Source organism: Drosophila erecta, unplaced genomic scaffold, assembly GCF_003286155.1.
Source record: "Drosophila erecta strain 14021-0224.00,06,07 unplaced genomic scaffold, DereRS2 tig00000558-arrow-arrow-pilon, whole genome shotgun sequence".
NCBI classification, from domain to species: domain Eukaryota; kingdom Metazoa; phylum Arthropoda; class Insecta; order Diptera; family Drosophilidae; genus Drosophila; species Drosophila erecta.
Window position 1 is genome coordinate 29,060 of NW_020825274.1, and position 16,576 is coordinate 45,635.

General features: G+C 37.7%; 1 protein-coding gene across 1 annotated transcript; it reads left to right on the forward strand.

Annotated features, from left to right (window-relative positions):
- The first annotated feature begins 3,812 nt into the window (after positions 1-3,812).
- On the forward strand, positions 3,813-13,532 carry LOC6549049 (sodium/potassium-transporting ATPase subunit beta-2). Its single transcript, XM_001973997.3, has 5 exons — positions 3,813-3,879; positions 11,568-11,734; positions 11,802-11,912; positions 11,987-12,152; positions 13,247-13,532. Exons 1-5 carry the CDS (start codon positions 3,813-3,815, stop codon positions 13,348-13,350), a joined length of 615 nt encoding a protein of 204 aa, XP_001974033.3. The 3' UTR covers positions 13,351-13,532.
- The last annotated feature ends 3,044 nt before the right edge of the window (positions 13,533-16,576 follow it).

Here is a 16,576-nt window from a genome sequence, read left to right on the forward strand (position 1 = left end):
CTCAAATCTATGTTTGAAGCCTATGACCGCGCTAGTCACCTCCCGCGTGATCATATCTCTTGACACTTCGGCAATAGACCACTGCAACCGTACTTATCTGTAGTTGCCACTTATGCTGTCCCGTGACATGTTTATTGCAGCCCTTAAATAGAACATATTTATAGATTGTCTACTTATCATGTCTAAACACATGTTTAGACATTCTCCGGGGGGGGAAAATGTACGGCCAGTAGTCGTCTATCATTTATGCGTTCCAGCTCCAGCTGGTTTTGCTTCGCTAACAGGAAGTTGACAGATCTTGTTTAGCGATCTTTTTACTTCCCCATCGCTTGTTTTAACCGTGACTACCCGGACTTTATCATCTTGTCCTTTAGTCGTACTAATGATTCTTCCCATTGGCCATCTTGCAGGGTGAGTGTTCTCATGTTTTATAAGAACCCGCTGTCCCTCCTTCAGATTTGGCTTTTCTTGGCGCCATTTGGTTCGCTTTTGCAATGACACCAGATACTCCTCTTTCCATTTCTTCCAAAAATCACCTCTGATGCGTTGAATCAGCTTCCATCTATCCAATTCCCAAAAGCGTTTCAGGTCCCTTAGATTTATTGATGTAGTGGCACTTATAATTTTTTGCTTTGCTGCTCGAGTTATATTTCCGGACACAATCCATCCAAATTTGGTTTTTTGTCCCAAGATTCCATTCACGGTTTTTATTTTCTCCATCATAATCAGGGGAAATAGATCCACACCTATCACCATGTCAATTCTGCTTGGCTCGTTGAATCGTGGATCTGCTAGCCTGTAGCCCTTCCACTCTTTGTTGATATCAATATCAAACTTTTTGCTGGGAAGGGCTCTATGGAGTGTTGGTAAAACCAATGCTTCCGTTGATGCTTTGAAGCTGCTTGGAATTTTTGGTTTGATCGTCAGGTGGACACTATTTTTTGATAATTGAGTAGTCTGGGAGATACCTTCGACCTCTATAGTACTCCTTACTCTGGGAATCCTTAATATTTGTGCTGCTTCCTCTGAAATCAGCGTCTTCTGGGATCCACCGTCAATAAGCGCCCTCAACTCGTTGTAACCACCAGCTTTGTTTTTCACTAAAACAACAGCTGTAGCCAATAGTGTGTCTTGGCCTTGCTTAAGGCTATTGCTGTTGATACTGCGTTTTGTGTCTTCATGCAGAAGGCTGTTGTGTCTTTTGGAGCATCGATTGCATGTAATTTCCTTTCTGCAGTCGATAGCATTATGCTTTCCAAAGCATCTAAAGCACATGTTGTTCTTTTTAACGAATTCTTTTCTTTTTTCGATTGATTGTGCTCTGAATTTGAGACACTTTATCATATCGTGGCCATCCTTAGAGCAAAAGGCACATGATCTAACTTGCACTTTTCTTGTACCAAGCTGAGCGGTATTTTTGGTAATGGCGTTTACTGAGTTGTATTGTTGCTCAATAAACTCCAGTACGTCTTGTAAGGACTGTATAGCTCTTGCCTTTTTTACATGCTGTTCATACAGCTGCAAGGCTTCTGGCGAAAATTTCCGCAGCAGAATTTCTGCTAAAATTACGTCAGCAGAGCTTCCTATTTTTCCTTTTTGCTTTATGATGAATATGCTCTCGGTCGCAGTATCCAAAAACTTCCCTAAATTTTTCTCATCATGGGGCAGCAAGCACTCCAATTCCATTAATTTGTTGAAGTGTTGGGAGAATATTTTTCTGCTATTCTCATAGCGTTTGCAGATAAGCTCCCACGCTGCTGTATAGCTAGCCGCTGATCCCGTTATCAAATGGCTAACCACCATTTGAGCTTCTCCTTTTAAGCAGGCTCTTAAATATCCCAGCTTCCTTGTGTTGCTGAGATCCTTCCTGCTGTCTATTAGCTCAGAGAACAGTTCGTAAAATGTTGGCCATTCCTTCGCATTTCCATTGAACGTTGGAAGGTCCACTTTTGGGAGTTCTGGCACGTCGTAGTTGGAACTTTTGAACTGTTCCAACTTCATTTGAAGTACCATCTCTAGTGCGGCAACTTCAGATTGCAGAATGTCTGCCTCATCTTGATCAAAAACAGTTCTGTCATACTTGTTTTCAAGCAGTTTCAGTGTGTCCGTCACGTTGGACCAATGACTTTTCATCATTGCCAGCTGCTTGACTAGTTCAATCTCACTTGAACTATCCAGGGTTTCGTAGATTAGGCTCATCTGTTGCCTCACCCTGTCCGCTCTTCTATCCACCAGTTGAACCAGATTATCAACTGGACTGGAGCTCCGAGCTGATGCGCTATCAGATAATTTTGATCCACTTGGTATATTTATTTCTTCAAGTGTTTCTACCTTTAATTGCGACTCCTTGTAGGCCTTGACAGCATCCATAGTTTTAATAAATATTTTATCATTAAAATATGGTTGATCGCCAACTCCCAATTTTACCAGCGCATTGTTGTTAGTAGTAAATCGGACCACCAATGCTTCTATTGCTGGTATAGATGCCTTTTCCTTGATTGCTTGCAGTATTTTGTTCTGCAGCTCTCCTTGATCTTGCATCAAGTTCGCAGATCTTTCCGACAACATCTTGGGAAAACAATCACTGTGACTTTTTTGTACTTTCTGCTTGTATTCTTTGGCGTAATCCGTTGGAGGATTTTTTGATTGGTCGCCCAGTTGACCTAGCTGTGCCTCGACTCACAGCTGATTGATCAGCCAAGGAAAAGCAAGAACACAATGTTTCACCTTATAGTCCTAGTACTTTAAGGCGTGGTCTTTTATTCTGTGTTTCTTACCACTGGTGGGGGAAACAACAGAATCACTCGAATAACCTTGCTCTTTTTACTTTGAAGCGCTGGTTTTTTTTTTTTCTTCTGTGTTTCTTACCACTGGTGGGAGAAAACGACAGAATTTCTCGAAGGACCAAAATGTAAAATTCACAATTGCTGATGTATGGCCTCAACACGCCTTACCACAATTTATAATGGTACACAAAGCAACCTTTAACTATAGACTATAAGGTGCTTGTTTTATTTAAAAACCTAAAAGATTCTTTTGTATCTTTTTGCTTTTTATATTTATCTCTGTTCCTTACCTTTGGTAGGGGGAAACAAGAGTCAATTATTTTTGCTACCTTTAGCTGCAAGATTAACTTAGCAATGCTTAAAGGAGCTGGCCTTTCTCTGAATCCCTTACCATATAGGGGGAAACTGCAGAGTCGAATCCGGCTCGAAGGACCAAAATGTTCACACTATAAACTAATGCGTACACTTAATGAGTTCAATTCGGGTGTTTGAATCTAACTCACTCGCTACTGCGAGGGCATCGCCTTTTATTCATTCTTACATAGGTTCTTATCATCTAATTATATAATGCAGCGCTTGTAAGACGCTGCAGTCTGCGTTGGTCAATGCAGCTGAGGTTTATCTCAAATCTATGTTTGAAGCCTATGACCGCGCTAGTCACCTCCCGCGTGATCATATCTCTTGACACTTCGGCAATAGACCACTGCAACCGTACTTATCTGTAGTTGCCACTTATGCTGTCCCGTGACATGTTTATTGCAGCCCTTAAATAGAACATATTTATAGATTGTCTACTTATCATGTCTAAACACATGTTTAGACATCCTCTTTATTAGTAAGTACCACCCACTATTAAAAGACCAACTAGTTAAAAATCTATCGAACTACGTACACTACAGTATACCCTTTTACTATGTTAGTCTTCTTATACCCGATACGCGTAGAGTAAAAGTGTATACTAGATTCGTTGAAAAGTAGAATATTGATTGACTCATTTCCACCAGCAGGATAGTTTAGGAATGAGGAATGCTGTCGCAAGAGGCCATAAGTATTCCCATACGCTTCCCCTATGCGCTTCCCATGACAGATGACAGTGTGTTATTCGAAATTCCCAGATTAAAAAGCATTCTCTTCATAACAAATCTGTGAGTTATTTATGAACAATTTTTGAGGAATAGTTTTGTCAATCGGTCTTCTTCTCGGTCAAAAGTTCAATTCTACACAGTGTACAGTTTCATTAAGTAACACATTTATTTCTCTAACTGGGATAGTAACAGATATGTGGACGTCATCAGCGTTTAAATGAACTTAACATTCGCGCAGCACACTAGGCAAATCATTAACATACATTAAAAAACAAAAAGGGCATAACACTGAACCAAAGACACTAGATATAATTATTCTAGTGTCTTTGACTGAACCCTGGAGAACTAGAGTGAGCTTGCTAAATTTTGATAAATGGTCGCAAACTGTTTTTCAAATATTGCTAAATTAAATGTACGCTGTGAATATAGTTAACAATAGTGATAATATAAAATAATGTACAACGCTCGTTGATTAAATTTGTTTTTTATTATGATATAGGAATGGGGTGAAGAAGGCCATTAATAACACTAATGGGTTTTTGTTTTTTATTCTGCTGTGATTTTTATTTGTAATGTCTATTGCTGTTTTGCTGCTTAATTTGAGTCGAAAGGTTCCTGTTACGTGAATTTAAAGTTTTTGAAATCATAAGAGACGGTCGTACAAGATTTACTTTTAGGCTGTACCTAAGGAGTTGACGATTCTTTATATTGTACTGAAAGTTTGTGGTAGTTGTCTAACTTTAACAAATGTTTAGGTGAGTAAACTCTTGGCGAATTGACACTACTAAAGTATAAATGACGGACTTAGACAAAGAAAATAATAATCCTAACGTAAATTATCTTTATGTACTACCCTCCCCTTTATTAAGACACTTGTCCCAATGTCTGCTTCAATTTTTTCTTCTTTGTAGTGTGGGGTAAGTTTATTTCCGATCCGTTTGTTTTGCTTTACAAAGACAGTGTCCCCGACCTGAAAAGTTCTGTCACATCTTGATTTATTAATTCTTCTTAATTGTATTTCCTGTGCTCTGTCAATTTTCTCTGAGATTTCCTCTGCAAATCCTGAGGGCATTGCATGAATAATGTCGATCGGCTTTTTATTAGTGACTGAATGTACTGTTCTGTTGTATTCCACGGTTGCTTGAAGTATGAGATTTACCGTATCAACTATGCCTTTTCTAGTTTTAGGCATCGTGCTATTTCTAACAGTGTGCTGTGGAATCTTTCCACCTGTCCGTTTGAGGTACTATGATGGGGTGGTGAATTTTGACCTGATTGACTCAGAGTTTATAGATGGTTCATTGTCACAAAATATTGTTTTTGAGTTTGGATAGAGGTTCATTAATTGCATTATTGCAGGTTCTATGTCGACTATCATTCTAGAACCTATGGGTTGTACGACTGCAAATTTTGAGAATTTATCTATACAGGTCAGGAAATATCTCCCGTCCGTAGAGAAAATATCAATATGCAATGTCTCGCCGATTTGTGAAGGGATAGGTGTTCTCCCTAGGATTTGTTTTTGCGGATGACGTACGTATTTGGCTTTTTGACAAACCAAGCAGTTACCTATTATACTGACTGCCAGCTGTGACATTTTTGGGAAAAAATAATCTTGTAGAATATGTTTAACAATTTCCTGCGCTGCCCTGTGCGCTCTGCTGTGTTCAATGGCTACTATTTCTTTTTGTTCCTCTTTGTTATAAACGTCGATCACCAACTTTTTTGTATGCCGGAAAGTCGTTGCCAGTAACTCTTCTATAAGTCTGTTCTGGATGAATGCCAGTATGGGCAATTCGCAGTATATTGCATTCACCACATCCTGTTTCACTACGTCGCGAATTCTGCCTACTAACGATTCCCTATTTACGAATTGTATCACGTGCCTTGACTTGTTACCAAATATAATAAAGGTGCGAGTATTATCCTCTGTGCCTTCTTCTATTATTATTTGATTTCTAAAGCAGTTGACCGGTTTGTCGACTGTTTCAATTGCGTATGAAAGCGATATTTCGCTATGTATCGTTGCCATATCTGACTGGAGGTGTCTTTCTAAAGCGTGGATGGCCTGTCTGGATAGTGCATCTGCGACATGGTTCTTCTTCCCTGGCTTATACAACATTTTTGGTTTGTGCTCATCTATAAATGCCTTCCACCTTTTAATTTTAGCAATTGTGTTTTTATCTGACACGGCAAACGTTAATGGTTGGTGGTCTGTGTAAATATTCAGTTTTTTAGCGCCATACACATAGTCTGTTCACACTATAAACTAATGCGTACACTTAATGAGTTCAATTCGGGTGTTTGAATCTAACTGACTCGCTGCTGCGAGGGCATCGCCTTTTATTCATTCTTACATAGGTTCTTATCATCTAATTATATAATGCAGCGCTTGTAAGACGCTGCAGTCTGCGTTGGTCAATGCAGCTGAGGTTTATCTCAAATCTATGTTTGAAGCCTATGACCGCGCTAGTCACCTCCCGCGTGATCATATCTCTTGACACTTCGGCAATGGACCACTGCAACCGTACTTATCTGTAGTTGCCACTTATGCTGTCCCGTGACATGTTTATTGCAGCCCTTAAATAGAACATATTTATAGATTGTCTACTTATCATGTCTAAACACATGTTTAGACATAGTCCTTTAATGTTTTAAAAGCCCATAGAATGGCTAGAAGCTCTCGTTCATTTGTTGCGAAACCAAGCTCTCTACCTGTTAAGGATCTAGATATCATCGTAATAGGCTTGCAGTTTTGTGATAAAACCGCGCCCAGGACAAGAGCTGAAGCGTCCGTAGTCAAATCAAAAGGCTTTGTGTAGTCTGGGTAGGGTAGCATTACATTTTCGGACACTAAGATATTCTTAAGTTTCTCAAATGCAGAGCGTTGCTTATCATCTAAAATAATGGGTATCTTTTTAGAACGAGTGGCGGAGACTTTTCCGTTTTCTGCTTTGAGAATGTCATTCAAAGGTCGAGCTTTTGAAGCAAAGTCCTTTATAAAGCAGCGGTAATAGCTTGCTAACCCTAAAAAGGATCTAACGTTGAACAAATTAGTGGGTTCTTCATAGTTAAGGATTGCCTCTACTTTTTTAGGATTTGTTGTGATGCCGTCTTTGGATACAAAGAATCCCAAATATTCGACACTTTCCTTAAAGGAGTTCGATTTCTCCTTGGACACCCTCATGTTAGCTTCAAGTAGTCTATCTAGTACCCAACAAATATGATTCAGATGGTCCTCAAGTCGCTCAGAAAAAATAATAACGTCATCAACTTAAACAAAAAAAGACTTTCCTATTTGAGGCCTGAGTACGTCATCTATGGCACGTTGAAACATACTGGGTGCGTTTTTGAGGCCAAAGGGAAGTCTACAAAACTCGTATTTTCCATGTGCAACTGAGAAGGCGGTTTTCTCCCTATCATTTTCTGCAAGTAAGATTTGATGAAAGCCTGACTTTAGATCTAATGTTGTAAAAAATCTGGCTTTTCTCAAATTTGATAGGATGAATACAACATTTGGCACCGGGTATTTGTCGTCCACTGTTATTGAGTTTAGCTTCCAAAAGTCTATAACCATCCTCTTTTTGTTATTTCCCTTTTCATCTGTACCCTTTTTGTCGACAACCCAAACCGGATTGTTGTAGGGTGAGCGCGAAGGTCGAATAATTCCGTCTTTTAACAACGCCTTCGTTTCTTCATTTACAAAGTCTGCTACGCCCATGGGATATGTTTAAAGTCTTGAGTATACTGGTTGGTCATCTTCCGTACGCAATAATATTGGTATTAAATGGCAGCGCCTCTTCTGGGTCTGCAAAGACACCCAATCGGTCTTTTAGCATTATGTGGCATTATGGTGGCGGCTATCTGGTTTGGTACTACGATGTATTTTATATCAGAGAAATTAACACTATTACATTTTACAAACTTAATTGGTTCGACTGAGTTTCCGATTTTTAATATTTTATTTTTCAAGTCCAATGTTGCATTTAGCAGTGTTAGCGTGTCAAATCCTAATATGGCGTCAAAGCTTGAGAGGTACTGTAGAATGAAGAAGGGAAGAGTCTTGTTAAAAAGTTCAACAATGCATCTATGTTTTACCGTGTTGCAACCATGAAGAGACTTAACTGTAAATTATTTTTGTACCGGCGTTATGTACTTATGTTCTGTGAGGGGCTGTATATAGTTTTTTGAAGAGCCGGTGTCGATTAAGATTTTTATGGTTTTCCCTGCTATCTTTCTTTCTATTAACGGTAGCAAGGACCTTTGGCTAAAAAATGCACATCGTCATAGTTTGTAGGCTCGTGTTCAACATCCTCAACAGCTGCTGTTGCCCCTTTTTCATAATCATTTTCATCTGACTCCTCTAGATCTTCTTCTTGGGCTAAATGGTTCAATCTTTGTTGTTTCGGTCCTGTAAACCTGGTCTTTTTGGTATTTGGTCTTTTTGCTGCATGTTCATAGCCAATTTTTGCCTGAACAGCCCTTGAGTTATGTTGTTGTTGCTGCTGAGATGGCCAGACATTTTGAAGTTGGGGTAAGCTACACTGGTTCAAGATTGGTGCTTGTCTAAGTTGATTCGATTGAACGGTTCGCATAGATACGTCAGTATCAAACAGCTGAGTCGCTGCCTGGACTTGTATTTGACCTGCCTGGCTGTCAAAACTGGGCACAGACTGGCGCTTACTAAAATAGGGGTTTTTGCCTTGCATATTAGTGCTTCTATCCCTATCAGTATTTTTTTCCGGCTTCGGAGCTTTGTCCTGCAAGCTTTTTGAGTAGTTCAGAGCGAATAGATATCGCGCATGGTTTGATTCAACCTCCTGTGCTAGAGCAAGGGCTGTTGTTAAGTCCTTGGCTCCTTTGGCAAACAGGATATCGCTCAATGACTTCTTTGTGCCTGTTATAAATACACGTAGCGCGTCAGCCCTATACTATTCATTGAGTGACATCGCCAAGGGTTTATCGCACGTCATTATAGTCTTATTTGTAAGCAGAGTCAATTTTTTCTCGACCTCATCATAAAATTCGGTGAGTTTCATATTACCCTGTCTCAACGTAGACAACTCTTGTTCGATTAGGTAGATGGGCCTTTTGTCAGCGTATGTAAAGTCAAGGCGATTGATTATTGCCTTAAAATTCAACGGTGTGCTGAACGAAGCTAGCACGTTGTTTGCAGAGTTTTTAATTTTATTTCGGATAATACCAAGGGCTTGATAATATTTTGAAATACCCTCGTATGTTTCATAAACCTTAAAAGCGACATGAGCCGCTTTTCTCAACGACACATACAGGTATGTGTATGTATGTATCACTTTCGCCCTCAAAGTCTGGCAGCGACTTTATTATGTCTAGAGATTTATTACACACTACACCTGGTATGATTTCAGCATCTGTGTAAGTTTCAACTTCTGGGGTGTTCACTGTAAATTTTGCTATACGCTCATTAATCGCTTGTAACTCTTTGTCAAATAATTCTTTTTGACTTGCAAGCGCGCCAGCAACGGCACTTTCTACTATTGCTTTCAGTTGATTCGCTGATAACTCCATTTCACTTGTTTTCTTTTCTGTTTTCGCGTTTCTTTTGCTTGCGGTATCTAATTGGCTAGTCTCTTTTAATATTCTATTCCAACTTGATATTAAGTCGTCTATCTCTTTATCACTGACACTCATCAATGTGTTATTTATAATCTTCAATAACCTTCACGTGTGTATGAAAATTTTTATTTTATTTTTTAATAATTAATTAAGGGGCGTTGTACTTACAACTTGAGTGATGATTTAAAATAGTGCTTTTTGTATTTTAATCGCTGTTTGAGTAGGTCTGCTCCAGCTGTTGTGTTTCTCCTTTTGATATCGTGCGTTTAAGATTTAGTTGTCTCCCTTTGACATCGTAGGTTTTAGATTTAGTTGTCTCCTTTTGATATCGTGGGTTTTAGATTTAGTTGCGCGCCAATTATCTTTAGAAGTGTTTCGTATATTTTTATTTGTATACAATTATAATAGAATTTGTGCGGTCTGCACTTAATGAGACGAATTTGTATGTTTGTGCGTGGCGATGAACGACGCTTTTGATCTCCAAATATCGACTGCCTATTACAGAATAGATCTCTTATCTTTACCCTACGTTCCTCAGCAAAGCTTAGCTCTTCTCTCAAAACCTCCGATGCACTTGCATTAAGCTAAGGGCATAAGCAATATGTAAATGACTCCAGTTAACTAATATCTTACTTTTTGCCATGCCCCCAATCCGTCCGAAACAGCCACGCGTTATATTATTGGTCTTGCAATTTTCTATCGGAATACAATAGATATCGGAATACTAAGGCCCACAAAGCGCCCAAACCGGCCGCGCTCATACTTTTGGAAATTTGTTTTATTGCTTTTTATTTTATATATTTCTTGCCTATTTCTATCGATTAGCCAAAAACAAAAAATAGGGAAATATCTTGTTCGTAATCCCACTAGCTGAGTAACGGGTATCTAATAGTCGAAAAAATCGACTCTCTTGTTTTATTATGTAATTAAATCAAGTATATATTTCAATATTTCTTGTATTTACTTATCTGTGTACCCATTACGCTTCGATTCGTTAGAAAATATGACGGTTAGTGAGGGGTTTCTGATGATCGAGGAACTCGACTTTAGCGTTTGTGTAATTTTACACCTTATCTCTACGTCCTTCCTCTCCTATATTTTTAACTTCAATCCTCGGTAGCTGATCCCTGTACTCCAATGCAGCAACAAAATTTCCATATTGTTGAGAAAACTAAACAGCTGTGAAATGAAGAATACTTCTTCAAGAACTTTAACGTCGAACTTGTTAAAGTTCTGCGCAGTTGTATAACATTTCATATAATGAGGTACGAAACGATTACAGCTTCTACTTTTGAACTGAATCAGTTTCTTAAATAAACCGAGGTATGTAAACTAACGGGTGCGTTAACTTGGATGAAGTCATTTTTACAAAAACTCGATCGACTTGTACTTTTCAGCATAGCATAGCAATGTTCCAAAAATATCGAAAAAATATTTAAGTCACTCCTATTATTTGAAAAACAAATAAAGCTAAAAAAATAATTGGTTAATTAATTGGATTAGTACAAATTATATTAAATTTTCTTTTCTGTTATACATAAAAATTATATATATTTTTTATGTTCTCAGCGTTTCTTAATCCGTTCGAACGATTTGCCTTCAGGAACAAAAATAAATCAAGCATTTTCTTTTGATATAAATTAATTTATAACTGACGTAAATTTCGTATTTAATTATGTATATTACATTTATTGCATGATTACTCAAGCATGGGCTTCTGATTTTACCTATTGATATTGTTGATTACATTACTTTTAATATTTTGTTTTGTTGTTTTTATATAAAATATTTTTTAATATTTGTTTTAATATTTTTATTTTTGATAACCAACAATAATAAGATCACAGTAAGTTATACTTAGCTCGAATAAAAAGCAAATAGAAAACTTTATCGCTATTGGATTATCTTGCAAAGCTATTTAGTCAGTTACCAAAAGGCACAAAGTAAATAAAAAATTTTTACTTATGTAAAGTAAATAGAAAATAGTTACCAATGAAAATATTTAAATTTAAACTTGCCAAACTTAAACTTAATTGTAAAATTGCAAAACTTAAAATGTATTACCGGACATCGCTCGTAAATGACATTTAACTATTCGCAGCTTACCAGGATCTTGAGAAGCAAAACCAAGTGAACTGTAGCTTTGAACATCCACCACAAGACGACAAAGTCTGCGGCATTGATTTCTCCAGCTTCTCGCCATGTACAGCTGACAACAACTTTGGCTATCACGTTGCCCGGCCATGTATATTCCTTAAGTTGAATAAGGTGAAAGACATTATCTATGGACAAATCAAAGCATTCTCTGAAAGTGAAAGCTACATTTTCTTTATAGATTTACAATTGGATACCAGAAATTTACAACGATTCTAAGACCTTGCCAGATCATATGCCAGAGGAACTAAAACAGCACATCAAGGAAAAGCAAAGTCTTAGACCCAATGAAGTAAGCTTGGAAAGAATATTTGAAAAAAAATTTAATAATTATGCTTATTTTATTTCTTTTATTTCTGCTTCTAGACAAATGTAGTTTGGGTCTCGTGCGAGGGAGAAAATCCCGCTGATGTCGAAAACATAAAAGCACGTGACTACTATCCACGCATGGGTTTCCCTCGTTACTATTTTCCGTTCAAAAACATTCAGGGATATATACCGCCCATTGTTGCTGTTCAATTTACCGTTGAAAGTAAGTGAAAATTGTATATGTATGACATGTGTACTTAACAATTATGCTAAAAAAACGATGTTTTTATTGTTTGAAGTTTGTATAAATACTTAGGTGTAATTGTGTGAACTTAATGTGTACTTAACAATTATGCTAAAAAAACGTTGCAATATAGTTTTTATTGTTTGAAGTTTTGTATAAATACTTAGGTGTAATATACATAAAAAGCTATTTGATTAAATTACAAAAAGTATTTTACAGGGAGACGGAGTCTTCACCATGTCGTTGTTGATAAAAGTAAACGTAATTCATTACATATATTACGTTTATTTTTAGCTGCAATAGACTTTCTAAGTTATTTAACATTATCGGGCTACTTAATTCGTAGAGCAAAGATATTTATATGAGGTCATCATAGGTCATCATCTTGATTAGAATTACTAGCCTAGTCAATGTTGCCATGCCCGTTTGATTATTTAACTGTCCGTATAAACGGAGAAATCTTAAAAATTAAAGCTAGATAATTAAGATCAAACATTCAAGTAGTTCCTTTAAATCGCCAAAGACTGCCACGCTCACTATCGGTATTTTTATAACCGGCATTTTTTATAAAAGCCAGAAAGCTGAGATAAAGCATGCAGATCCAGAGACATAGAGGTGTGCAAGTTGTCACGCCCACTCTAAAACCCACAAAGCGCCCGAAACTGAAAACTGAGTTGAACCTTTTCATTTTATTATTTGTCTATCCGATTTCTATCGATAAGCTTTATAATTTGGCCGCTGCCTACTCTAAGCCGCCCATAGCGCCACGTCCTCACTTTTGAAATTAGTTTTGAAATTTTTTTATTTTATTGTTTTTAAGGCAATTTTTATCGATATACCAATAATAGTGTTGGTCTCGTTCGCACTCCCACTACCTGAGTAACGGGTATCTAATAGTCGAGGAACTCGACTAAACTCGACTAAATGAATAATTTGGTTAACGAAGTTAAGGATATCTAGTAGTCGATGGACATGACTATAGCGTACCCATTTGTTTCTTTACTATTTTAGTATCCTTTTATATCATACATTTGCATTTTAAATTTAAATTTGATTGCTTTGATTAATTATAGCCGGTGTTTTGATCAACATTGAGTGTAAAGCTTGGGCCCGCAACATAAATCGCGACCGTTCAGACAGAAGAGGATCCGTTCACTTCGAGTTGATGGTTGATTAAGAGAAGATGCGTTATGAAGATGCCATTGGCGCGATACGATCGACCGTTTCAAGGGGCACCAAAAAAAATATGAGAAAATAAAATAAAATAAGACAATGGAATACAGAAAAAATCGGCAACAAATACGAACAAAATGAAGAAGCGCAGAAACGTCAGGTTAATGCAAAAAACAAAAAAAAAACTATCGTGCGAAATACAGCAGCAACCAAAGAGAAAATTAAAAAAAATCTAAAAAAAAACCAATGAAAACCTTTAAGATAAAATAAAACTAGCCCAATAAAGCTAAACAAAATGCTAAGAGTATTCAACCCTACCCAACGCTAAATAAACAACGCTCCACGCATAATCACACTAAAACCCTAATTTTTAATATGTAGTAAACGAACTAGCCAGAAGCATACAGAAAACTTTCATAACAAGAAGTGTTTCTCTTAAAATTCTTTATTATTTTTTAGTTTATATTAACGTGCACCCCAGTCAAAAGTTCTAAACGCTTAACGTATTTTGTACTAGTATTTTGTAGGATTACCAAGCGATTTAAATATTTTAAAATGATTTATATATGTACAATTGGAGGAAATATAAAGAAATACATATATGTGTTTGCCGTATGGAAAATCAAGTCATCAATGTGTACCTTGTTATTTTTCAGAGTCTTGATGCGCATTTGAAGATTTTGCAGTTCATTAGTGTTGATGACAATCAAGTGCTTCAGCGGGACCACGTTCCATGTCTCCTTGTCATCTACAATTCGTAAACTGGGGAAGATAGACATTTCAGACGCTGTCGAAATTACTTTTTGAGGAGTAATTATTGTTGTATCCCCTAATATTGCTGTGCATCCTGCAAGTAGTTGTATAATGCCTTGATTGGGCAGTATTATAACTTGATGCTGTTCGTTGCATCTTATATTAGCTGTTGTATTCCGAAACAGTCTAAATAGCCAACGGTTGGATCCACTTATCTCTTTGATGAACGAATTACCTTGGAATTCCATCATTTCGCATGAGTGTGCCTTGCTTGGTTTCAATGGAGATATTTCGCAAGAGTGATCATCCGCGTTTTTCCATGCCCAATTACTTTCGCAAAGCCATGTTGTCGAATCCTCTTGGCTGCATTGGTTAATTTCAGACATTAGGTGATATGCGTTTATGTCTGTATTGAACGCAAAATATTTAGAATTCAATTTCGGAATAAGCTTTGTTCCGTTTGTCCACATTGGTATTGGGATTACTTCAAAGAGATCCGTTTCCTGATTGTTGTATATCGGCAATTTTGCTTCAATGAATAGGACATTATCATTCAACATAGCTTGTGCCTTCATCAGTTTATAGATCAGTGGTAATTGTATAACTGAATTTCCACCAGGTAGCATTTGTTTTCGTCCTAATTTTTGCTTAACTTTTTCGAGCTCCTCCAGCATTTTGTTAGGCGCAATTAGTGTAGGATGAATTCTTCCTTCACTAATGTCCGTTATCATTGAGATCGCTGTTGCTTGTAGGCTTTCTGCCTCTTCAATCCAGTTTCGCACTTGATTTGATAACATAAGGAATTTAATTGACTCCTTATATACCATAAAGTACTCCTTCATGGTTTCTGCAATAATATTGACTTGTTGGGTCAGTTTTCCCAAATTCCGGTTTGCTTCTATCGTAGTTGCTCTTACTAATTCTTCCGTGGCATTGATGACCGAGGTCTGATTGTCAACATATTCCATTAGATGTTTTTCGTTTTTTATGATCGTTTGCATATTTTCCTGTATTCTATTTGCATTTCCGATATCAAAGAACAGTATAAACCTTTTCTTTCGGTTGGTACGGTGCCGTAGTATTTTGTCTTTTTCTTTTATGTTGTCAATTTATGTCCGTATTGTTGTGCCGAAGAAATCGCAGTAGTCCTTGAAGTCTCCCATTTTTTTGCAAACCAAGCGGGATTTTTCCAGGAAGTCCTCTGATTGTTTTATGACATCAAAATAGGCTTGCATGTCATAATAAAACAATAATTGCCAACTGGATGTAGCGACTTCAATTTTACCAATTTTGTTCACCATAACTGCAGCTTTTGCGTCGATGTCGTAAATTTTCCCAAGTTCTTTGGCCTGTTTTTGAGGTTCCGATTTTTCTGTCGCAGTTGTAGCTTGCAATATCAATAAACAGCATAGCACAGTAGCTATGCTTCCAGTGCCATTCCTTTTGTCTTTTGGAACTCGCTGCCTAAGCTTCTTGTCCTTGCGTAGCTGCATTGACTCCGTTATAGATGGCGTTGCAGCTCCAGCTGGTTTTGCTTCGCTAACAGGAAGTTGACAGATCTTATTTAGCGATCTTTTTACTTCCCCCTCGTTTGTTTTGACCGTGACTACCCGGACTTTATCATCTTGTCCTTTAGTCGTACTAATGATTCTTCCCATTGGCCATCTTGCAGGGTGAGTATTCTCATGTTTTATAAGAACCAGCTGTCCCTCCTTCAGATTTGGCTTTACTTGTCGCCATTTGGTTCGCTGTTGCAATTACACCAGATACTCCTCTTTCCATTTCTTCCAAAAATCACCTCTGATGCGTTGAATAAGCTTCCATCTATCCAAAGAGCTGATTGTCTTACTTTCGTAATGTTCAGGAGCTCCAATTAGAGGTCTTCCCACCAGAAAATGACCCGGCGTTAATATGTCTTCACCATCGTTTTCGCTCCTTACAGTGACTAATGGGCGCGAGGGTAGCACTGCTTCGATTTGACACAGCAGCGATGCAAATTCTTCATATGTAAAGCTGCTTTCACCAATAACTCGTTTAAGGTGATGCTTCACTGATTTTACACCGGCTTCCCATAAACCTCCCATGTGGGGGCTTCCCGGGGGAATAAAGTGCCACTTGATGCCTTCTTTTTCTAGTGTAGGCGCTAACTCATTATTGTTTTTAATGGCAGCTACAAATTCTTTGTCCAACACTCTTGAAGCTCCTACGAAGTTTGTTCCATTATCTGAGTATATGTTCTCACTCTTGCCTCGTCTTGCAAAGAACCGTCGAAGAGCCTCCAGGAATTTGTCTGATGAAAGGTCGCTAACAGCTTCCAGATGTATCGCTTTTGTTGCCATACAAACAAATACACAAATGTATCCTTTATAAGTTTTTTGACCTCTTCCCTTTGAGCAGCGAATCTGGAACGGTCCGGCGTAGTCGATTCCAGTATTTTGGAACGCCGTTACTCGATAAACTGGTAAATTTCCCATCAG

What these genes read in the sequence shown, in the direction of transcription:
- LOC6549049 (XM_001973997.3), top strand. Translation starts at nt 3,813, where the DNA reads ATGCTGTCGCAAGAGGCCATAAGTATTCCCATACGCTTCCCCTATGCG. An exon ending in GCTTCCCATGACAGATGACA is followed by an intron (nt 3,880 to 11,567) that starts GTGTGTTATTCG and finishes AACTATTCGCAG; the next exon opens with CTTACCAGGATCTTGAGAAG. An exon ending in TGTTCAATTTACCGTTGAAA is followed by an intron (nt 12,153 to 13,246) that starts GTAAGTGAAAAT and finishes GATTAATTATAG; the next exon opens with CCGGTGTTTTGATCAACATT.